We start from the raw sequence: 25,418 nt of genomic DNA, 5'->3' as shown, positions 1-25,418 counted from the left end.
TTAGCTTTGCCGAACCGTGGACTGAACGAGAAAACAAGCCGTACCACCAAGCACCACGGTCCACGACGCCGGCGGCACACCGCCACCGCTCGAAATCCCAGCAAGGTAGCGAGTGCCCCAAATCAGCGGCTTCGGTGTGATGCTTGCGCTCAGATCGGGTATACTCTCGTCAGACCATGCCCAACTCCTTGTGCAGGACTCGGCTCACTATCTGCTCGACGGAATGCCTGGCTGGATACGCCGCATGTAAGTACCCCGCCGCGAACTCTGTCCAGTTACTTCTTTAACTGACAATCGATTACGCGGGACTCCTCTGCTAGTCTGCTGCGACAACGTTCTCTCGAGGAAATTTAAGAGCTCACGCGGGATCGCTTACACACTCTTATTTTTCTCACATCAGAGAGCAGCTTACATAGTGCTAGACTGCTTAGTGTACTAGTACTAGTACATTGCACGACTTAATAATTTTTCCGAATCGCCTGAATAATCTAGCTAGCCCCATCCCATTGTAAATTCCATCGTCTCTTTCTAGGTGGGTTCTGCGCGCGCTTGTCATCTGAAGAAAGTCCGTGTGGTGTGTGTGTGGCCTTTCTACTAAGTTCTGCAGAGCGCCTAGTTGGCATTATGTCGGATTCGCCAGCCGTTCAATTGTTTGTGGTGCTGTCAAAACCCCTTGGATCTCTGTGAGTACTCCTTTATGAGCCTCAAAAATTCAGAGTTTTTGTCCTCCAGTAATCTTGATGGCGTGTCGTATTCTATAATTCTTCCTGCTCAGCACAAAAGAGTACAGATTTTAGCGATGCGGCGCTAGGTCCTAAAATGTGGATAAATATTTTTTGTTAGTCAATGGTGCGGCTTACCTTCGCTGAAGACAAGAATAAGATCACTGTCGATAACTGTGTGAATTCTATGTGCTACTGTCAGCACCGTGCAGTCCCCAAACTCCTCACGGAGTGTTTGCTGGATAATTGCATCCGTAGATGAGTCAACTGAAGCAGTTGCCTCGTCGAGGACAAGGACATTGCTTCGCTTCAGTAGAACCCTTCCCAGGCAAAACAACTGCCTCTGTCCGACACTCCAGTTTTCCCCATTTCCGACAACTGCAGGAGAAATCTCATTTGATCATCTCAATGGAGATACACACTCTGTTAGACAGTCTAGCATATGCGTGCTGTTGTACACAAAAACAAACCTGTTGAGTCCAGCTTCTTTGGGCTTTGACGAACTATGTCACCAAGCTGGCATTTGTCCAATGTCTGGCCAAAATAAATGTATACATCTGGTCAGTAGAGGAAGTACAGTGTTCCATTCTTTTAATCATTACATTTTTTTACAATATCTCCTGTTCTTTTATTCATTATATATATAGATATATCTGAAGAAGGATTTGATCAGGTTGCAATCTGTATGAAACATTACATCATCTTTGGTATTTGCAATAGTAAAAATGACCATCCAAATATTTTTCCTAGGATACTCTGTCAGCAATTTTGACCTTTCATAGATTAGCATAATCATGAGATCATATTTTATCAGCATAAACTGTTAGCAATATTTTCGTTGAAAAAGGTACAATTATCCAGAACTATCTGTTTTGTAACATGGACTATTGGCAATAAAGAACAATAATATGAGGTGTTAGGCTCCCTTTTGCTGCACATTATATATAATTTACTCTCTTATCATTAGAACATGTATAATTGAATTATTTACCTCCCATACATGTTGATCAGAATATTCATTTAGTGGATCAAGATTTCCTCTCACTGTGCCCTCAAACATGGTTGGATCCTGTGGGATGATGCTAAGTCTGCCTCGTAAATCATGCAACCCGATTTTGCTGAGATCAACATTATCAATTTCAATTGTCCCTTGTCTCGGTTCAACAATCCGGAAAAGCGCTTGAATCAAAGTTGACTTTCCACTGCCAGTACGTCCAACAATCCCCACCTTCTTCCGTCCTGGAATTGTACATGATATATTTCTTAAAACAGAGGGGAGATGCTCTGCATATCGAACCTGTAAAAGCAAATAGTCGCATTAGTGGCTTCATTTGAGCATGCACATATTTTATGAGAAAATTGAAAAATAAAAGAGATTACATTTCATTATTCAAAAGTAAGAGCTTTCCTTTTGTGTTACTATAAGTGATAACTCGCAGTAACATCATGCATACCTCCAAGTTTCTTATATTTATAGTACCATCCTTTGGCCAGCTGTTTGGGGGGCGGTGATCATCTACTATTAGAGGAGCCTCACTAGGGATCCTTGAGTACTGCATTATTCTTTCAACTGAAATCATTTTATTCTCTGTGTTGCAAATGTTCCAGGTTACAGATGACAACTGCCCGTTGAGGTTCAACGCATAAGTCACTGCAAGTCCCGCAATGCCTGTGCATACAATTATGCCAGTTTCACAGCCACCAAAAAATAGTGATCAGAGTATAGACTACAAAAATGAATCAACTATAACTTGTCTGCATGAAAAACTTACTTGGATTTATAAATCCTTCGGGAAGACTCACCAACAGAGTCAAAGAAAAGGCAAAGACAAAGTTAGATAGCATGTTTAGCCTGAAGCAAAGCCACTCCACAGCCGAGACGTTATGGAACCATGGTTGTAAGTGGTTGTTAACAAGACTGATGTTTGCTTTGCTGAAGCGGTCTTTCCGTCCATATGCTCTAATACTTGCCGCTCCTGTAAGTGATTCCGCAGAATGGTGGAGTATTGGAGCCCTTTGAATTTGTTGCAGACGAGCCAGCTCTCTTGCTGTTGGTATGTAGTACCGCTGCATGTCATAGGGAGAATATTGGATTCAGTGCTTTGTGAAAAATCATCAAGGAGGAAATATGCACTAATGGCTTCCTGGAAAACAACGCGTACGGAAATAACTTGATGCATACATTGTACTCGGACGAGTTAAATCTAGTGCAAAAATATCACTGCAAGGAGCTCTTACTTGAAACACATAACAGATTGCTGTCACTGGAATAAAGATGACAAAAACCGGCCACGCAACCTGTGACATAACGCCAATGGTCCCCAGAATTTGTATAAAAGAAAACGCGCACCAACCTAGGCTGTCTGCCATTTTCAGATCTAAGACACTTTGGTCATTGGAGACCTGTTACAAAGTACAGTACACAATTATTAATTTCAAGGAGACAGTGCAAATTTTTTTTTTGAGGGAAATAGCAGGACTAGCCAGTGCAAAATGATGTGAGGAGTAATCGAACACCAACCCTGTTTAGGATCCTGCCAGTGGGTGTGGAATCAAAGAAGGACATTGGAGCACGGAGGATGCAATGGAGCATATTCTTGAAGAACTTCTCCGCTGTTAGCAGGCCAACAAGCGAAACAAGCATAGACCGACCAAAAACACATAGTGCACTTCCTATAGATAGCACTATGTATACGAAGAAAAGAAGGCCTAATCCAACCCTTGGGGTGGTTGCAGACGTTGGAGGACACGCCCATGCCATCCAATAGTTGCTTGCGACCTGGAATATTTGGAAGAATGACTGTGCTGCTACTATTATCGGTGCTAATGCGCCACCATGAACAGCCGTCAGGTATGCCCAGTAGATCGTCTTGCCAATCCCTCCCTTTTCTCGTTCCTCATCTTGTGTTAGCCTTCCTTTTTCATTGATACCTTGTGAGACATCGTGTGCAGACTCTTGCTTAATTATACCCTCAACTTGATCATCAATGTGGTTTTCTCTCTCAAACTCATCATCACTATCTGCTAACTTTTGGCTCTCTGTTGACAAAATTCTGCTGGAACTCTCGGCATTTATGACAGACTCAGTTGCCTGGCTATGGGCTCCGACTATGGCTTCAAATCCTATGTTCTGTTGAAGGAGATCATCAAATGTTCCTTTCTGCACAATCTTCCCATTCTGCATCACCTATTATTTTGTACCCCTTTGGTTATTTTGCATATCTTAGCAATGCTAACGTATACTCCCTCCGTCCCAAAATAAATGTCTCAACTTTAGTACAACTTTGTACTAAAGTTAGTACAAAGTTGAGACACTTATTTTGGGACGGAGGGAGTATGCATTATTTGCGGGCGAAAACTTTTTTTTTGCACTTACTAGTATAAGATCTGCGGCTGGAAGAAATTCAACTTGATGTGTCACATACAATATTGTTTTGTCTTTAAGCATCCCCATGAGGCAATCCTGCAGAATAATATAGTAGTTCATTCTATTAGCATTCATGCAGACTGATGCCTCTAAACCGTTGAAGAATAAGCAAAACTGGTGATATTTATCCTGTTTAAATCATATGCGACTAAATTTTGGAAATAAATTGTCAAGTTAACAGCATACGAACATAGATAAACACATTTTATGGGTTTATGGACACTGAATAAACAAACCTTGAAAAGTTGTCCTCCAGTGTGAGCATCTACTGCACTGAAAGGATCATCAAAGAGGTATATATCTGCATCCTCGTACACTGACCTTGCAATCTGAATCCTCTGCTTCTGTCCACCACTCATGTTAATTCCTCTTTCTCCAATCTCCGTCAAATCGCCATTTGCAAATAGCTCAAGATCTTTTGTCAATGCACAAGCTTGTATTACCTTTTGGTACTTTTCCCTGTCATATGGGTTTCCAAACAGAATGTTGTCTCTGATGTTCCCAGATAGGATCCAGGCAGTCTGAGGAACATATGCTCTGCTCCCACTGACCCTCACAGTCCCAGCTAGCTTAGGCATCTCCCCAAGTATGCATGATAATAGACTGGATTTCCCAGAGCCAACTACTCCACAGATTGCTACTTTCATCCCTCTCTTTACTTTTAAATTTACATCTGTTATAGTTGGAGATGTGGTCTCAGGTTCCCAGCTGAATGCTCCATGATCAATCTCCACATCAAAGTCTGTGTCACTCCTTGGTACTTCTGTAATTGCGTCGTCTTTCAATTCTTCTTCCTGGAGGTATTGTGCTACTCGATCAGCTGAAACTTTCCCCTGAGCAAACACCGAAAGTAAATCAGGGAGTGTGAAGATTGGATCTTGTAGCATCCGGAACGTTGCAAGAGCAGACAAAACAGTACCAGCTGTTAGAGGAATCCCCATCAATATACATGTACCGAATGTTATGGAGGATATGAATGCAGGGGACCCCCAAAATATGAATGTTGTTACAGCTGACAACCTTACAGATTTCCACAACCAATTGTGCTCCTCCCTTCGTAAAGCTTCTAGCTTTTGAAGGTACTCTGTATCCCATGCTTGAAGTTTCAGTATTTTCATGCTTCTAAGCACTTCCGTTGTTGCCTTCATTCTGTTGTCTTTAGCAGCCATGATCTCTGATTGCAACCTTTTCTGCAGTCTGGTCAGAGGAATATTGCAAGTCATTATTGCGAGTGTTGCTGCTAAACCAGCCCATGCTCCAGCACCTAGGTTTAGATGGAGAACATAGACTGCTAGAGAAAGCTGTATGGGTAACATCCAAATGTAGTTTGTGTACCACATAACTTCGGTTATCCTTTGTATATCTACACTCATGTAGTTTATGATCTCTCCACTGGAATGCTTCTGCCTTGCGCCGCAGGATAACCGGAGCCCCTTTTGGTAGATGTGGGATATCAAAGCAGCTCGTAGCCGCATCCCGAGCCTTTGAGCTCCAAAAATCCACTGCCTCTCTGCTATTGTCTCCACAACTTTGGCACCTAAAAATGCAACAGCAAGAAGATAACCTTTTTGCAGTCCATTTTTCCTCTCCCCCCCAAGGAATTTCACCAAGTCATTAATCAGTGATGGTCCAACATAGGATGCACATGCACACAGAATTGCAAATACTGCATTGAGTGTTGCTTTTCTTCTAATAAATAGGAACATTGCTCTATAGATTGATAAAGTACTTAAACCATGCCTGTGTTCAACATCTGCTAGGATCCTTTTAAATGAATCAGAGAGTAAATCCGCATAGTCCCTTTCATCAATATCTGGCACATCATTCTTATCTAGAGGTTTCTTATATCCGATAACAAATAGAGGAGTCATCCAGGAGAATGTGACAAGGTTCAGAACGCTTGCTTTGCCATACAGACTTGTTCTTTTGGTTTCTGTCTGCTGTCCTGCAGATGGACTCAATAGTGGCTCTGTTATGCTGCTGTTTATTAAGGTGATTCCTGTTTTTCCTCTGACAGAAATTGCAAACAGATAAGTGCAGATAACAAGTGTGAACAGGTCCATCAATTCCGCAAACCCCATGTATCCATGATCTGATAAGCTGAATCTGAGATCAAATATCACACTGATTATTGATTGCAGAAAGCTAAGTACCAACCATGCCCGAATAATGAGCGGATGCTTTGCAGATTTTGTCTTCTGTAGACTGAATACTGCTAGTGACAATAATATCCAGGAGAGCACCTGTATGCCTTCACCCAGAACAAAAGGTGGGTACTTGCAACCACTTATTCTTCCTTGTAACTGCAAAAAGAATATCCTCAGGACATGAGTGGCTAATATAAGCAGACAACAGACTTTGCTTGCTTGATATGAGAGACCCAGCTTTATGTCTGCATTGTTTTGTTCCTGATTAGAATGCTTATTGCTTTCAGGAGTTGCAGTCTTCAATCTCTGCCTGCAGCATCTGATTCGCTTGAACAGAAACTGAGCCATGATACTCGTGATAAATACCAGCTGTATATATACAAAAGTGCTCGTCCAGAAACAAGGTGAATATATTTCTGGCCATTCTTGCATGTGTTGCGATATAATGGAATCTGCAAGGTTGCATAGCAAATTTGTGTGTCAAGAATCAACAGCAGAATCGGTTATCCAATTTTTATTATGAATAGTAGCTACATCTACGTCATCAACGCTCGAGAAAACAGAAAACAACATGTTTTTTCTTTATGAAAATGGAATTTCCTGAATAAGACATTAGTCGACTTTTGGAAAAATTGGAGTTTATATATGTACATTCTCCAAGCTAGTTCTACCAGCAATGGCAACCCGAGGCTAAAAACACAAGTCATGTTGGTAGGAACTTATGGCTCTGTCTCTCCACCTCAGAAACTTGCAAAAAAGTATTAAGTTTTGGCTGACAGAATGTATTCCATATCATCCTAAGTTTTGACTTCAGTGACTGAGCAACGATCCATGTGGTAAATGCATAGAGGTGGTGCTGATGTTACATCATTTCCACTGCAGTGTTTCAGATTACCGTTAAGAGTGTGCTAATTCCCAGCAAGCACCACTACAACAAATGACACACCACTTGGGTTGCCCGAACTCAAGCCATGAATGGCAAAGAGGTAGAACAGAAGCAAGGCGCCAAGCAAAGCGGCAAGTTGATAGGTAAATGCCAAGTGTTTGAAAGCGTGGGAGAGCTGAGACGGCCGCTCCCACCCCGCTCCCGCTCCCCCGCTAGGGTTTCCCACCGCCGCCACCGCCGTGCCGGCCGCCCGGCTCCTTCCCGCCGCCGCCAGCCGCCCGGCGCAGGCCTCCCCTCCCCCTCCCCTCCCCCATCCCCTCCTCCCCATCCCACCGCCTCCGCCGTCTCCCCAGGAGGCGGCCGGGGCGGCGCACGCTCACCTCCCTCTCGTCCGTCCTCCTCCGCCCTTTCCCCCCGCCGCCGCCAGCAGTCGCCCCCGGGTCCGGCCGGGTGGTGTCGGCGGCGGCGGGTCGTCCCTTACCCGCGCGCTCTCCTCCTTCCCAGGGTGAGGGGAGGCGGCGGTGGTGCTCGGCTGGTGGCGGCCCGGCGTCCTGGTGGCGGAGGCCGGCGGCGCTCGCCGCGGTGGTGCCGCCTCTTGGCGGCGGGGCGCTCCGGTGGTGCTGGATGGCCGGTGGCGCATCCCCGGCCCATATCTGGGCCCGTAGGGCCCCATCTGGGTCCTTGCGGGTCGGCTCCGGCGCGACCGCGACGCTCTCCGTATGGAGAGGGTGGGGAGCTGTGACGCCCGGGTAGTTAAGCTACAGTGATCCTCTGCTAATGGTGCCACGTCACCTCGTTTATAGTTACTAATCTCGAGTTAGTTCGAAACCGATTCAAATTCAAATTCAAAAATAGGCAAACAATAAAAGTTTTCAAATATTAAAACTAAAATGTTCGGAGTGAACCAAATATTGCATAGATAATTATGCTGGAGAAACCACACTTTTATAAAATGTTTAAATACTCTTAAATGAATAAAAGAGTAGCAAAAACAATTATTTTAATGCTTTAAAAATAATAAACATTTTCAAAACTAAATTGTTATAAGTATTAAACTATTTTGGCAGTGGCATAATTTGTAAAATCCTATTTAGGTGCCACTTTGGTAATTTACTAAAACTAAAATAAAAGGAAACTAAAAAAACAGAAAACAAAACTAACAAAAACGTGCGCTATTTAGGGTTTCACCCCACCGCCGCATTAACGGTCCGGTGCGTGCGCGGCGGCTTGGGGGACGGGCGGAGGCCGGTTGGTGGGGAGGAGGGGAATGGGGAGGGAGGGGGAGGGGAGGCCTGCGGGGCCGGGCGGGCCCTACCGCTGGACCGAGCGGCGGGTGAGAGAGCCGGGACCTGGCGGGGGCCCGTGCCGGCCCCGGCTACCGGCGGTGGCCCGGCTCCTTCCCGCCGCCGGGTGGGAAAAGCCTAAGCGGGGGAGCGGCGGACCCGGGCGGGGCTGCGAGGCCGTCGCCCATATCGCCGCCCTGGCGCCCGTCTCCACGCATCTCTCCCCACGTCCCTCCTCTCTCCCACACTTTGCGCGTCCGCACGTCTCCCATGTGAGTGCGAGCCCTGGCGGCCGCGCCACTGCTCTATCGGTCCTCTTTCTCTGGGCGGCGTTCTTTCGCGTCCTCTGTCTCCTGCTTATCCTCTTCCTCGCCCGATCACGCGCGGGTCCAGAGATGTTCTGCGGCCCCGGCGGCCGCGAGTGGAGTTGGCGGTTGCGCGGTCGGTTGTCCCTTAGTATCCGCTGCCGTCGCGTTCTCTTCGCCATTTCTCAGGACGGCTGATGAGGGAGAGATCGGCAAGTGGTTCCTGCGCTAAGGTGGCGTGGATGTGGTGCCGCTCAGGCGACATCCCCATGCGAGTGGCTCGAGAGACCTGCCAGCGCGCACTCCACTCGCTCGCGGTTTGCGTGCACGCGCTCTTGGAGGTCGATGGGTCGCGGCGGTGGTCAGCATAAAGCATTGGGCGGGTGGCGGCAATCCCGGCCAGTATCTGAAGATACCTCGGAGTAGGAGCACCGTCTGTAGCGCAAAAACTTAATAAATTATCCCTTTGGGATCCTTGTTGCGCGCGGATGCCAGGACCACATCGCAGCGGCGGCGCACTTCCAAGTGCTGCACGCTCTTCCGTATGGGAGAGGGATAGGGGCCAGCCATGTGTCGGCCTCGTGTGTAGTTTATAGCTTACACGTCGATCTTCTCCGCCAAGGTTGGTTGTGGCAGTACTTCGTGTACTAGGGTACTTAATACGTCGAGTTACTTTTAGCGAAATCGTCGAGTTCAAAGCGCAATTCAAAAGAGGACAACTAAATAAGTTAATCAAATATAGTAAAACTAAATATGTTCATCAAGGTTTTTAGCTCGAAACCAAGATCAGGAGTAATCCTGAACATATGGGTTCACTATATTTCTCAATGGCTAGATTGCAGAGATATTACCATTCACTTATTAGGAATCCAACACTGTGTATAGTATACTTTCTCGGAAATTGATTATACAATACGAGAGTGAGCGCATTGAAGCAATATGATTATTATAGATCGCTATCTATTAATATAGTAAATAAAACATATTTGTCATAACAACGTAAATTTGGCTGGTTGTAATATCTTGAGTATCTATTTTTAGGAGTGCGAGGCATAAGCTATTTGCTAGAGAATCTTCACCTTCCTAGTTGCACTTTTTGTTAGAGTGCTATAAATACAAACTCACATAAGATAAACGCGAAACTAAAGAAAGGCACAAATCAAGAAATACAAAACTATAACAAAAAAGCGGGATATAGTTTTCTGAGAACGAGCACTTATTGTAATATAAATAACCAGGCTGGTAGTTTTATCACGAGTATCCTATGGCTTCAGTTTCTAGTTCAACCCCCCCCCCACTGGGCCACGGCCCAGCTGGCCTCTGGACCCACTAGGCCGGTCCAGTCGGCCCAGCCGCCGCCCGACCTAACCCTAGACGACCGACGCCCCACTCCCCTCGTTCCCCACTCCCCCTCTCGTTTCCCCGCACGCCTCCCTCTGCTTCCTCGATCTGGATCGGGGGCAACGACCCCGACCCCGATCCCGCATCGCCCCGCTCGTCCCTCGACACCGCCGCTCGCCCTGCACCCGCCCGATGCCGTCCGTCGCTCGCCCGGAGCCCGCGTCGACCGCGCCAAGCCGCCTCCTCGCCGGAGATGGACGGATCCAGGAGGCCCCGTCGCGGATCCGGCCTCCCCTCGCCTTGCTCCATTCGTCCCCGTCGACCTCCCCGACCTCCACCGAGCCCGTTGTGTGCCTGACTCCCCATCCGTTGACTCCGCGCCCACGTATGAGTCATTGCCCACTCCTTCATACATCAATAGGCCAACAAAATACGATACTTTTGCAGCAACGCACGTCAACGCATGCCTGGGTCTCTCCAATGAGCTCGCGACAACGGAGCGACACGCTTCTGTTTGTCTGCTTATATTAGCCACTCACTGTCCCCGCCTGTGCAACGGGAAATATTCTTTTATGCCAGGTTACAAGGGAGGAATAAGGTGGTTGCCCACAGTTGCCGCTGCTACCGTCCTTTGTTCGTGGGTGAAGGCAGTCAGGTGCTCTCCCCTGGAATATATTGTACTAGCCATCAAATTCAGTCTACCAGAAGACAAAAAATCTGCAAAGCATACCTGCTGCCCCCGCCCCCACGGCGCTCGCCTGCACTCCGTGCGTCGTGCCGTGCGTGCCCTAGCTGCTGGTTGGTAGCTATAGCCTTTCTTGCTGCTCGCCCGACGCAGATCGCCTAGAGGCATCCGATGGCTCGCCATATACCTGGATCCTCAGATTCAGCTTATCAGGCATACACGCGCGACCTACAGCTGCGGGGTTTGGCCCTCAGGCGCACACCTCTCGCGGTCTCATGGATTGTTCGCTTGTTCGCTAGACGCCAGTCGTGGTCTCCTATTCGTCCGGCCCACTTATCCTGTTTGCCAAGCTGTCTCCCGTCTGTCCTGCAGCGCGCGCGTGCGGAGCACTTACCACGCATGCACACACGCCACGACCAAGTTGCTAAGCCACGACGCGCATGACCTCTTAGGTGCAGTCTCATGCCCAAGGCTGCCGTCCCAGTGCCAGAGGCGAGACGCGGCAGACAACAGGACGCCCTCGAAGCGTTCCACGCTAAACGCCGCACCGGCCCTCTGTGGGGCCATGACTACATTGGGGTCCAGCCCTAAGATACGTTTCATACAAGGATAGATTAAAACTATAGATATATTATGATTATATATAAAATCAAGTAGATTTAAATTAATGAAATACTCAATTATGCATAGCCATGAAATACTAGTTATTCACACATGAATTTGAGACTTTGCACTATTATGTAATTAAACTCTCTAACAGGTAGATAGAGTCAATAGGGGAACCTACACACGTCAGTTGTGAGATAATACTCTCAGTTCTCAATCGCCCTGATTTGACTGCTGGAACGGTCGAGGAGTCTGACGTGATCGATGAGGTCCACATGGTCTACTAATTCTGCGCACTCAATCGCTTGTGGTCCAAAAGTATAATAGAACTTATATATCTAATTCCATATGGGAAGTGAGTCCATCATTTGTAGAAAATTCATATACTTTTTATAATCAAGATAAGCTCGAAATTACGAGCATATAACTCTTATCTCACACATGTAGAAGCATTGTCTCAGACGATTCGATATCGCAATCTCTCGACTAGACGTGTCAGGCACTGCGTGCTATCCGCGCTATGGTTGGACCAGTCACGTGCATCTCTCGCTCTAATACTCGCCTAACCTATAGCGATGGTGTAAATCACCGCTTCGAGGAGCGTTTCGGGAGGAAAAATGGTACTGCAAAACATATGGTTCAGTTCTTTCTCATTCTGTCCGATTGAAAACTGCGAATACATTTAGGTTGCAAAAGTCTTGGAGACACACCGAGAGCGATGACTTATCCCGTAATGGTTTCCACGCTGCGCGATCTTTTGCAGCCCTCAAGAGGCATGTTTAGGGATGAAGCGGCCTCGAACCTGTCGGCTACGGGCTGCTTTTAGATACTACATTCACCACATCTACAAAAAGGCGGTGCCCCCCCCCTTCCGAGTATCACCTCATACCGCATAGGCACCCCTAGCACCGATACTTGTCATGTCATGACATCGCTATGCATCTGTTTGCTTAAATATTTATTGTTTCTTCCCCCTCTTCTCTCGCTAGACACCGAGACCGACGCCGCTGCTACCCAGTACGACTACGGTGTTGACGACCCCTCTCTCTTGCCAGAGCAACCAGGCAAGCCCCCCCTTTGATCACCAGATATCGCCTACTCTCCTCTATACTGCTTGCATTAGAGTAGTGTAGCATGTTACTGCTTTCCGTTATTCCTATCCTGATGCATAGCCTGTCCTTGCTACTACTGTTGTTACCATTACCTGCTATCCTACTGCTTAGTATAGGATGCTAGTGTTCCATCAGTGGCCCTACACTCTTGTCCGTCTGCCATGCTATACTACTGGGCCGTGATCACTTCGGGAGGTGATCACGGGCATATACTATATACTTTACACAGTTACATTACCTGTGGTACTGTTCGGAGATGGGGGCTGAAGGGGCAGGTGGCTCCATCCCGGTAGAGGTGGGCCTGGGTTCCCGACGGCCCCCGACTGTTACTTTGAGGCGGAGCGACAGGGCAGGTTGAGACCACCTAGGAGAGAGGTGGGCCTGGCCCTGGTCGGTGTTCGCGGATACTTAACACGTTTAACGAGATCTTGGTATTTGATCTGAGTCTGGCTACTGGCCTATACGCACTAACCATCTACGCGGGGACAGTTATGGGCACTCGACGTCGTGGTATCAGCCGAAGCACTTCGTGACGCCAGCGACTGAGCGGCGCGCGCCGGGTTGGACCGCGTAACGTGACTTCCTTTGTAATGGAGGTTGCTAGGTCTGCTCTCCGGCCGCGTACGCAACGTGCAGGTGTGCTATGGGCGATGGGCCCAGACCCCTGTGCGCTTAGGTTTAGACCGGCGTGCTGGCCTCTCTGTTGTGCCTAGGTGGGGCTGCGACGTGTTGATCTTCCGCGGCCGGGCATGACCCAGAAAAGTGTGTCCGGCCAAATGGGATCGAGCGTGTTGGGTTATGTGGTGCACCCCTGCAGGGAAGTTAATCTATTCGAATAGCCGTGATCTTCGGTAACAGGACGACTTGGAGTTGTACCTTGACCTTATGACAACTAGAACCGGATACTTAATAAAACACACCCTTCCAAGTGCCAGATACAACCGGTGATCGCTCTCTCACAGGGCGACGAGGGGAGGATCATCGGTTAGGGTTATGCTATGCGATGCTACTTGGAGGACTTCAGTCTACTCTCTTCTACATGCTGCAAGATGGAGGTGGCCAGAAGCGTAGTCTTCGACAGGATTAGCTATCCCCCTCTTATTCTGGCTTTCTGCAGTTCAGTCCACCGATATGGCCCTTTACACATTTACCCATGCATATGTAGTGTAGCTCCTTGCTTGCGAGTACTTTGGATGAGTACTCACGGTTGCTTTTCTCCTTCTTTTCCCTCTATCCCTTCTACCTGGTTGTCGCAACCAGATGTTGGAGCCCAGGAGCCAGACGCCACCTGTCGACGACGACTCCTACTACACCGGAGGTGTCCTACTACACCGGAGGTGCCTACTACCACGTGATGCCCGCTGACGACGACCAGGAGTAGTTTAGGAGGATCCCAGGCAGGAGGCCTGCGCCTCTTTCGATCTGTATCCCAGTTTGTGCTAGCCTTCTTAAGGCAAACTTGTTTAACTTATGTCTGTACTCAGATATTTTTGCTTCCGCTGACCCGTCTATGATCGAGCTCTTGTATTCGAGCCCTCGAGGCCCCTGGCTTGTAATATGATGCTTGTATGACTTATTTTATTTGTAGAGTTGTGTTGTGATATCTTCCCGTGAGTCCCTGATCTTGATCGTACACGTTTGCGTGTATGATTAGTGTACGATTGAATCGGGGGCGTCACAAGTTGGTATCAGAGCCGACTGCCTGTAGGAATCCCCCTTCCACGCTCCTTGGCCGAAGTTGAGTCTAGACATTACAAAAACTTTTACTAACATGGCTGTGCGGCCCATGGGCCCACGTCGCCATTGGGTGGTATTAGGATCTTTTATTCCTCGTCTATACTCTGGGACTCTGATCTCTCTTCTATTCGGGTTAAATGATTTTGCTAAAATCTAACTTTAGGTTCTCGAAAATACTTCCTCTCGAAGAGCCCCATTCAGGCCAGATGATCGCCTGCTGCACCAGAAGATTTCGTAGTTACTCTCTGCTACTCTTCCGAGACTTGTGCCCATCGCCTTTGCAAATTCCCTACCACTGTTATATCATTATGGATAACTACATCCACTTGCCCTTTCAAATCCCATTGATCTTGTTATTACAAGATACACCGAAAATTCTCTGTATTGTTCCGAGAATATTTTGTGCCTACTGACTTGCAGTTCCTTGCCACCTGAATACCCCTACGGATAATATCTCGCCCTTATCGAGTATCTACTCATCCCTAGTTGTTCATGTGTTTCACAATGGTCATCGAAATACTATTCGATCCTCCAAAAAAATCCTTAGTAGCTTATTGCTCTGCAATACTTGTCTGCTTGCATGATGGGTGCTTTCCATATGTCTGGCAATATTCGTTAGTATCCTTAGGCACCGTCATTTTGATCCCTTTGATTCAACATGAGTGCGAATGCACGCAATCATCAGTTGATCCTTTTAAATTATCTTTCCGGCTCAGACGTCATTTTGAACGTGGGCTGGTTCTCAACAAATCCGATTGTCGTCGATTGTACCCCTAAGGCTATTCAACTTATCCATCCCTAATCAGAACATTGCTTCTGATCCCTTGATTTGAAAATCATAATTCCTTTGCACTTGAGCTCTGGATTAGTCAGTTGTTTCCATAATCCAATGCCTTTGCATTCTTTCTTCTTCTGGTAGAGTACCGATACTCACATCAGCTCCATTGTGTATCGTCAGATCCATTGTTTGATTTCATCCGACATCGTCCTTAATGTTCAATAACCTTGTGAGCCTTTCCACAGGTATATAATGCCTTTGGTAAACTGTATCCTCTGCCTTGTCATCCATGATCTACTTTTGAGCTTGTGTTATTTACTCCTGAAGTTTGTGATATATGTTCCTAAGATACCCGATGGTTTGAACTAATGCCTTCCCTAATCTGTGCAAACCCGGAAGATTTCACGGGTCATACTTATCTGGTATTGCACCAGGTAAAACTTTCAACAACTAATGTCATTTTCAAAATACAAGGGGTGCATGAAAGGTTATGCGTTGAACAAGTGGGAGTCGACCTTGAACCCTGTGTTCATGCCCATGGACGCGATGTATATCTGATCATGGAAGCTTCTCTTAAAATAATTATCCCCTTGTTACAAGATCATCTTGTATCCTTGGATGTGGTTTCGACCAAAATTTCTTCCTTTGATCCATTTCTTGGACAAGTTAAAGTACTTGTCTTCTGCAGTTCATTATACCTGTCCAATCCTTATTCTGATCTACCTTCGAGTATTACCCTCTGGTGTCTCGAGAATAACACGGAACTACATAACTTCTTATGAGTTCTTCATCAACTATTATTCTCGTCGATTCCATTTTTCCAACGGGTTCTGAGTTGTTAGAACCCCTCAAGGACACCGACAAGTGAATCAATTCCGCACTCCGACTCAATAAGTTAATCTCCGTTGCTTATGAGTTTAATAATCCTTCAAGTCAAGTGATCGGCTATATCATTACCATGTTAAATTTTAACTGTGCTACCCGGTCCTTCTTCCCGTAGCACAATTATTTGACAATGAGCTAAGCTTACGTCGATTTTCCTCATCATATCATTTTGCCTTGAACAACAAGCTTGATTTCGAGTTGTGCCGTACCCATGGTTCCAATAACCTTTCGCTTCATCATTCCTTTGAATTGATGTCGTCGCTGGTTGATTACATCTTCATGAAACCTCTCCACAAAAGTGTCGTGATCATCATCAACATTCTGAGTGTTTCCAGGATATCAATTGAATTCTTGATGAGAAATAGCATCCTTTGCCCTCGATGATTTGGGTTATCATCGACAACATTATTGCATTCCCTCCAACACAAAACTTGTTCCTGATTTGTGTTGTACCTTGAGTTCCTTGCTATCCGACTTATGATATGTTCTACCGCGGAGTATTACCATATTTAATGTCAAGAAGGTTGTGAGGATTGCTCCACCTCTTAAGAATTCTTGCTATAATGATACTTCTCACCATCACCATTCTTTCTTGTTCCTCGTGTTGATTCCAACCGGGGTACCCACAAGTGAACGGTGGGGTATGGATTCTGCACTTCTAGCAACCCTATTGCTTTGAAGTTAATGATTGAAATTTCATTCTTAGACTATCGGTTGCTGAACCACCGTTCTAACATTGATCATGCTACATAACCCCATAATTCGGGTGCACCTTTCAACAAATGTTTAATTGTGTATGTTTTCCTCAAGCATACCTCCTTATGTCATCTGATCTGAGAAATGTTATCTCCTTATTCACATAGTTGCGGAAATCCATCCTTTTGGAAATCTCGAGGAATTGACGCTGAGTCCATCAGCCACCTCCTCGTCCTCTCATTGGTTAAATGATGAACTCTTGTTTTGGAACTCGCTTCCATAGTTCATTTCCAAGGATCTTACATTATCATCTAGTCAATGTGTGTTACACCTTTTCTTCTCAGGCACCCTGAGTCTGAGGTATCCTAACACCGACCAGATCTGAATCTCGGTCAGATATGATGGTTGGAATATATTTCCAAGGGTAATAACAATGTTCTTTTATGACCCGGTAAGGTGACGTCTTGCCCAGTACACCTGGACGGAGGACCTATTGTTAATGTTTCCTTTTTAACAAGGTTATCCATTCTTCCCTGAGGAAATTGTAAGACTTATTCTACAAGTTATTCCTGATGGATCCTTTGTGTTTCCAAAGTCTGATCTTCACCTGATGACCATGTCAATGCTATCTCGAAGCATGTCAATGGTACTCCGATTTTCAACAGGAACATTTGAAGCACGATGCTAAATTTTATTTATCATTTATCCTAACACCGTTGTATGGGTAATATCATGATATTCCTCCCCCCTTACCTAAAAGGTTTTCTACTTTATATCCTGTCTTGGATATCATCCTCTGCTTGACTTTGGGGAGGATATACCCCTGATATATGTGTTTAAACACATTTTCCTTTCCATTGTTCTGATTAATTTGATAATCATATTATCCTTTCCATTGTTTGGTTTAACCTTTCTTGAGGTTTATATGATCTAAGCAGTAATATTTTCCTGCTTACGAAAACACCTCGGTGTACCACCTTATCAGTCAGACCCTGTTACTATTGTTGATGACATTTCGGTAGCCACCGATGGACGGGAACCTTGCCTATTGGCCCGCCTCGTTCAACGAGCAGGAAAATGGTTCTCTTCGTCCCTCGCCCTTGGTACCAACGTTGTTGCCGACATAGCTGACATGGTACTCCCTGACATGCCTTGCTATCATGACCGTGCAAGATGTCACTGCTCCTATTAAAAAAAAGAACCACATGGTGGGCCCATAACCCACAGTTTCACAGGATCGAAACCTGACTCTCCTATACACCCTGTTGCCAAAGTTATTCCTAGAGCTTGACTTCGTATGTAATTTGCGAGCCACCTTCCTAGTGATCAATTCTGGTATCGGACACAATACTTATTCCCGTTGCTCTGAACCCCATTCACACTCTGTTTCAGGCAATGAACGATTGCCTATCCGCTTGAAACTTCTTATTGCACCGTCTTACTTTGCTCTCGATGTGTTTCATTTGTTCAACTCGAGAGATACTCATATGTTCATACTTGGGAAACCCCCAGAAGATTTTCCCTTGTAACATCCTATCGTTGTAGAGCTGCCCCTTACCTATTCGTAAGTACGATGGAGATCCCGAAGAAAGGATGACAAATTGATCATGGTGACTTGAAGCAGTGAAATGAAGACATCAACGAAAGGGATCAACCTCTTCGAAAGGGCAGCCAAGACCGAGAAGACTCGTTAGGTTTTTCGCTACCAACACCTTCGCCCCTTACTCCACCGCTTAAATCTCGGGACGAGATTTCTTGTAGTGGAGGAGAATTGTGACGCCCGGGTAATTAAGCTACAGTGATCCTCTGCTAATGGTGCCACGTCACCTCGTTTATAGTTGCTAATCTCGAGTTAGTTCGAAACCGATTCAAATTCAAATTCAAAAATAGGCAAACAATAAAAGTTTTCAAATATTAAAACTAAAATGTTCGGAGTGAACCAAATATTGCATAGATAATTATGGTGGAGAAACCACACTTTTATAAAATGTTTAAATACTCTTAAATGAATAAAAGAGTAGCAAAAACAATTATTTTAATGCTTTAAAAATAATAAACATTTTCAAAACTAAATTGTTATAAGTATTAAACTATTGTGGCAGTGGCATAATTTGTAAAATCCTATTTAGGTGCCACTTTGGTAATTTACTAAAACTAAAATAAAAGGAAACTAAAAAAACAGAAAACAAAACTAACAAAGAAGGGGAAATAGAAGAACCCCCCCCCCCACTGGGCCAACGCCCAGCTGGCCTCTGGACCCACTAGGCCGGTCCAGTCGGCCCAGCCGCCGCCCGACCTAACCCTAGACGACCGACGCCCCCACTCCCTCCTCTCGTTTCCCCGCACGCCTCCCTCTGCTTCCTCGATCTGGATCGGGGGCAACGACCCCGACCCCGATCCCGCATCGCCCCGCTCGTCCCTCGACACCGCCGCTCGCCCTGCACCCGCCCGATGCCGTCCGTCGTCGCCCGGAGCCCGCGTCGACCGCGCCAAGCCGCCTCCTCGCCGGAGATGGACGGATCCCGGAGGCCCCGTCGCGGATCCGGCCTCCCCTCGCCTTGCTCCGCCACTCGTCCCCGTCGACCTCCCCGACCTCCACCGAGCCCGTTGCCCCGTCCCTACTCCGCCCCGTGAGCTTCCCCCTCTCCTCCCCTGTCTTCCACGCGCACGCTGCCGCGCACCACGACTCCCGCCCGCTGCCATCGACCGCAACGCTGCTGCCGCTGCCCCCCCACGGCCTCGCCCCGGCGCGCGCCTCCTCCCCTGCTGCTGCAGCTGCTTGCCCGCGCCGTCGCCTGGGCCGTGCCGCCACCGCCACCGCCGCGCAGCGCCGCGCGTGCCCTGCAGCGCCCCCCCCGCCATCGTTGTTGCTTCGCTGCGCCGACCGCCCCCTCCTCGCCGGCCCCGCTGCTCGCCCGCCTGCGCCGCCGCGCGCCTCCAGCAGCCCCCGTGCTAAGCCCGCCGCCCTGACCTTTGGCCTCGCCCCGCTGCTCCCTGCGGGCGAGCGCTCGCACAGGCGCCCGTAGCGCCCGCTAACCCGCAACGGCCCCCAGGGCCAATGACACCTGGGGCCCAGCCCCAGAACGTTTAATAAAAAAAATATTAAAAAAACTAAATTAACTAACAGTGAATGACATGCGGAACCCACACGTCAGTTGACCCAGTCAACGCCCTGTTGACTGCTGGTGTCATGCTGACGTCAGCATGCACTATTCTGGATAATGTTGTTTTAAAATAATTAATTAAATTCCAGAAATTAGTAAAATCTTTAGAAAATCATATCTTTTAATCCGTAACTCGGATTAAATTATTTTCAACATGAAAGTTGCTCAGAACGACGAGACGAATCCGAATACGCAGCCCGTTCTCATGCCACGCATCCCTAGCATAGCGAACACGCAACTTTCCCCCTCCGTTTCATCTGTCCAAAAACGCGAAACACCGGGGATACTTTCCCGGATGTTTCCCCCCTTCACCGGTATCACCTCATACCGCGATAGGGCACCCCTAGCACCGATACTTGTCATGTCATGCATCGCTATGCATCTGTTTGCTTAAATATTTATTGTTTCTCCCCCCTCTTCTCTCGCTAGACACCGAGACCGACGCCGCTGCTACCCAGTACGACTACGGTGTTGACGACCCCTCTCTCTTGCCAGAGCAACCAGGCAAGCCCCCCCTTTGATCACCAGATATCGCCTACTCTCCTCTATACTGCTTGCATTAGAGTAGTGTAGCATGTTACTGCTTTCCGTTATTCCCATCCTGATGCATAGCCTATCCTTGCTACTACTGTTGTTACCATTACCTGCTATCCTACTGCTTAGTATAGGATGCTAGTGTTCCATTAGTGGCCCTACACTCTTGTCCGTCTGCCAAGCTATACTACTGGGCCGTGATCACTTCCGGAGGTGATCACGGGGCTTATACTATATACTTTACACAGTTACATTACCTGTGGTACTGTTCGGAGATGGGGGCTGAAGGGGCAGGTGGCTCCATCCCGGTAGAGGTGGGCCTGGGTTCCCGACAGCCCCCGACTGTTACTTTGAGGCGGAGCGACAGGGCAGGTTGAGACCACCTAGGAGAGAGGTGGGCCTGGCCCTGGTCGGTGTTCGCGGATACTTAACACGTTAAACGAGATCTTGGTATTTGATCTGAGTCTGGCTACTGGCCTATACGCACTAACCATCTACGCGGGGAAAGTTATGGGCACTCGACGTCGAGGTATCAGCCGAAGCACTTCGTGACGCCAGCGACTGAGCGGCGCGCGCCGGGTTGGACCGCGTAACGTGACTTCCTTTGAAATGGAGGTTGCTAGGTCTGCTCTCCGGCCGTGTATGCAACGTGGAGGTGTGCTATGGGCGATGGGCCCAGACCCCTGTGCGCTATAGGTTTAGACCGGCGTGCTGGCCTCTCTGTTGTGCCTAGGTGGGGTTGCGACATGTTGATCTTCCGCGGTCGGGCATGACCCAGAAAAGTGTGTCCGGCCAAATGGGATCGAGCGTGTTGGGTTATGTGGTGCACCCCTGCAGGGAAGTTAATCTATTCGAATAGCCGTGATCTTCGGTAACAGGACGACTTGGAGTTGTACCTTGACCTTATGACAACTAGAACCGGATACTTAATAAAACACACCCTTCCAAGTGCCAGATACAACCGGTGATCGCTCTCTCACAGGGCGACGAGGGGAGGATCATCGGTTAGGGTTATGCTATGCGATGCTACTTGGAGGACTTCAGTCTACTCTCTTCTACATGCTGCAAGATGGAGGTGGCCAGAAGCGTAGTCTTCGACAGGATTAGCTATCCCCCTCTTATTCTGGCTTTCTGCAGTTCAGTCCATCGATATGGTCCTTTACACATTTACCCATGCATATGTAGTGTAGGCTCCTTGCTTGCGAGTACTTTGGATGAGTACTCACGGTTGCTTTCTCCTTCCTTTCCCTCTATCCCTTCTACCTGGTTGTCGCAACCAGATGTTGGAGACCAGGAGCCAGACGCCACCGTCGACGACGACTCCTACTACACCGGAGGTGCCTACTACTACGTGCCCGCTGACGACGACCAGGAGTAGTTTAGGAGGATCCCAGGCAGGAGGCCTGCGCCTCTTTCGATCTGTATCCCAGTTTGTGCTAGCCTTCTTAAGGCAAACTTGTTTAACTTATGTCTGTACTCAGATATTGTTGCTTCCGCTGACTCGTCTATGATCGAGCTCTTGTATTCGAGCCCTCGAGGCCCCTGGCTTGTAATATGATGCTTGTATGACTTATTTTATTTGTAGAGTTGTGTTGTGATATCTTCCCGTGAGTCCCTGATCTTGATCGTACACGTTTGCGTGTATGATTAGTGTACGATTGAATCGGGGGCGTCACAGGAGCGGCTTGGACTGGGGCAGCGGCGTCGACGGCGTGCCAGCTGCTGCGTGGAGGCGGGAGCTGTCCGGGCCTCTGAGGGCCCAGCCGGGCCTGTGGGGCCACGGGCCCGGTAGGCTCCTGCTTTGGCGCCTGGTCGGCTACCGTCATGGACGGTGGAGGTGGGGCCCTCCCGTATGCTGACGGTGCTGCTGCCCTAGTCCCGGCTCCTCTTCTTCGTTGTGCAGTCCATCTTCGCGGTGCCGTGGTGAGACAGCGCGGGAAGCTTCGTGTCCGTGTTGGCGCAGGGTGGTGGTCGGTTTGGTGGCGAGCTCCGGAGTGCCTGAGGTGGAGGATGGGATCGGGAGAAATCTCTGTTGGCTTGGCCGACACTGACGCGGTGGCGCCTAAGGGTGCCCTCGGACCTTCCTAGAGGGCATCGGGGCTACCCTTCCTCTCTCCTCGCCGTGTACCGGGGGAAACCCTTAGCAGCAGCGTCACCATCGTCGTGTCCCTTCTTGGAGGTGTTGATTGGTACCGGCGCTTCGGAGTCTCGGAGCTTGGTGGGCGATCTCCGGTGGACGCAGCGGTCGCGAGGCTTCGTCATTTTTGTCGATCCACCGTTATCGGCATTTGTTTCTTTTCTTTTTCTCTTTCTTTCTTTTGGGCGTGCTTGTGCTGTTTCCGCCCCAGCACCTATCGTTGGCTGTATCGGATGGTTGCTTTGGAATACAAAGCGGGGGGAAACCCTTTTTCTCAAATGCCAAGTGTTTTGACACTTTGATTGTGTTGGTAGCTTGGTGCATATGGAAGCATAGTAATTGATGTGTTTTTGAGGGGGTTATTTTACACTCTTTCCTCTTCTTAATTGAATGACACATTTGAGAAAGAAAAAACATACATACATTCTCCTAGTGTTCCCCGTATTGACATATTCCTTATTTCTTAAAGATTGAATGACTAATACTTGAAGGGAAAAAGTCTAGAAAAGATATACTAGCCCTTGTTTTTTTTTTTTGACAGCAAGCCCTTGGTTTCTTTTAGACAGTTGTATGCATAGGAGTGTTTGTTAGTCAGAGTGATATTATATTTTTGCAGAAAGGATGCTAGGATGAAAACGGAAAGCTGATCATTGCACATGATCTGACTGTCATCGGCCCAGTTTGCTAAATTTTCTTCATGACCATGTTTGAAACCATAAGTAAATTTATAAAACTATTTCTTGGTCACTGAAAATTAATCTTGAACTTTGTGACTATTACTTCAGTTAGTTAGTTATACAAAAGGACAAAACCATCGAGGCTAACTAACTAAATTTACAGGTCATGGGCTACAAATGCTGCCATGTTTGTATGCACATTCTTGTGCGGTTTCTGCTCCATGTCGGAATACAAAAAGAAAACCAAGCAGACCCTTATTAACAGGACCTGAAATTTGTCAAGACTTACTCGGCGAATCATGGAGCAAGCCCGCCGTGTGGGCGAGGAACATCTCCTGCACCCTCTGGGGAAGAAGAAGAAGAAGAGGCGAGTGCAGCTGGCTCTTCCCTCCCTCCATGGCGCGGTGAGGCCAAATGCGAGTGAGAGACAGAGTTGAGGGGTGGTGATCGACGGTGAGATATATATCGGAGGTGGAGCGACCCGAGGACCCGATGGTGACGGGCACTTGGGCAGGCAAGGTTAGAGAGTGCAACAACAACAAAAATGCTGAGCAGAGAATTCAAAATGAATCAACGAGGCGACAAACTGACAGAGAATTGCATATCAAATTAAGGCAGCTGATCCAAGCACATGACGTTGGACGCCACCTAACCTAACGTGGATGAATGACGCACGAGGCCTTGGCCGTGATCAGGTCAGATTAAAACTAAGCGAGCGAGAGCCAGGTGGGGCAAGAAGATACTCCCTCCGACCCATAATATAAGAGCGTTTTTGACATTATGGCGACGGCGCAAGTGAAGTCTAGTCTCCTCAATGATTACACAATAATGCTTCCATTTTCTATTGGAGAAGGGCGTTTGCGTTGTACGTATAATACGTAAGGACGAACGTGGTACCTTGGTTGCTACTCCATCAACTCTTCATGGTCAGTCAATGCATGCTCTTTTTTCTGCAGTTTATGGCTGTTCTATAAGCATTGTCGTTTTCTCTTGACCTCTATTGCTGGGAATCAATGATTGGCCAGACTTGCTTTTGGGGAAAATTGTTGGCTAGATGTCCAAGTCGAGATTGCAGTGCTGGACTGCCTTAATATTAAACCCTATCTGCCGCATTTTGCAGCAGATTGCCGCTGTATCGCGCAGGATACAGATCGATCAAACTGCGTTGAGCCGGCCCATTTTGATAGATATAAGACATGCTACAGCCTACAGAACTCGTTCAGGGAACCTTCTGGAATGCGGCATTTTTTTAGCAAACTGGAATGCAGCAAAAAGGAGCTCCCCTGCAAGGGCGCGCCTATCTCTCGCTTGAAGCGAGGCAGTAGGGCGTCCCGCTTCAGGCAACCGCCCAATTGGCCCTGCCCAGCACAGAAACAGGCATTCATCGCTTTTTTCTTCCTCTTTTCACATTTTTGTATTCGTTTTTTGTTTTATTTTTTTTACTTTTACTTGATTTTCAAAATATTATGAATATGTCCACTATAAAAATCATTTTATATACAGTATTTGAAAAACCATGCATTAAAAAATGTTAAATATTTGTAGAAAACAAATGTTTCTGATGTATACAAAAAATGTACAATGTGTATGGAAAAAGTTGAAAATAAAAACACAAGTTTTCAAACAAATTGAAAAATGTTAATCATGCATTAAAAATGTTAAATATGTATAGAATTTTATTTCCCGATGTATACGAAAAATTACAATATGTAAAAAGGTAGACATAAAAAGATTTTCAAAAATATTAATCATGTATTTGTGCATTGTTAAATGTGTACATAAGAAAATTCTGATCTATACAAAAAAATGTACAATGTGTATGGAAAAGGTAGACATAAAAAATATGTGTTTTATAAAATTTTAATCATGTACCTATCAAATGGTAAACATGTATGTATATAGAATACTTCTGATGTATACAGAAAATTTACAATGTTTATGAAGAAAATAGACATAAAAATATATGTTTAAAAAATTTAATCATGTACTTTCAAAATGCTAAATTGTATATAAAAATGTTCCTAGTGTATTAAAAATTGTACAACGTGTATGAAAAAAGAAGACATACAAAATATAAGTTGCCAAAAATGCTAAACCTGTATTTGAAAAATGTTAAACGTATATACAAAAAATGTTCCTAGTGTATACGTACAAAGAAAAAGAAGAAAACCAATAAAAACCAAAAAAGGAGCACAAATAAACAAAAAAAACAGAGGAAAATGAAGAAAGAAAAGCAAAAAGAATCAGTAAAAACAAAAATGAAGAAAGAAAGAAAGAAAAAACCTGTAAAACTGTA

The 25,418-nt window shown here is 46.8% G+C and overlaps 1 protein-coding gene and 1 long non-coding RNA gene across 2 annotated transcripts; one reads left to right on the top strand and one right to left on the bottom strand.

Annotated features, from left to right (window-relative positions):
- LOC125539656 lies at window positions 1–2,461 on the top strand. Its single transcript, XR_007296925.1, has 3 exons — window positions 1–246; window positions 1,734–1,930; window positions 2,331–2,461. It is a non-coding gene; the product is annotated as an uncharacterized LOC125539656 (long non-coding RNA).
- Window positions 371–23,567, bottom strand: LOC125539655 (putative ABC transporter C family member 15). Its single transcript, XM_048703157.1, has 11 exons — window positions 23,412–23,567; window positions 4,386–6,748; window positions 4,099–4,185; window positions 3,244–3,909; window positions 2,961–3,125; window positions 2,495–2,789; window positions 2,177–2,391; window positions 1,714–2,019; window positions 1,193–1,256; window positions 861–1,100; window positions 371–767 (listed from the first exon to the last, which is right to left on the bottom strand). Exons 1-11 carry the CDS (start codon window positions 23,518–23,520, stop codon window positions 664–666), a joined length of 4,614 nt encoding a protein of 1,537 aa, XP_048559114.1. The 5' UTR covers window positions 23,521–23,567; the 3' UTR covers window positions 371–663.
- Window positions 23,568–25,418: the final 1,851 nt, after the last annotated feature.

The sequence above is a fragment of the Triticum urartu genome, chromosome 2, assembly GCF_003073215.2.
Source record: "Triticum urartu cultivar G1812 chromosome 2, Tu2.1, whole genome shotgun sequence".
Lineage (NCBI taxonomy): Eukaryota > Viridiplantae > Streptophyta > Magnoliopsida > Poales > Poaceae > Triticum > Triticum urartu.
Note: the sequence above shows the minus strand (reverse complement) of the source record. Positions and strands in the feature narration are given on the sequence as shown.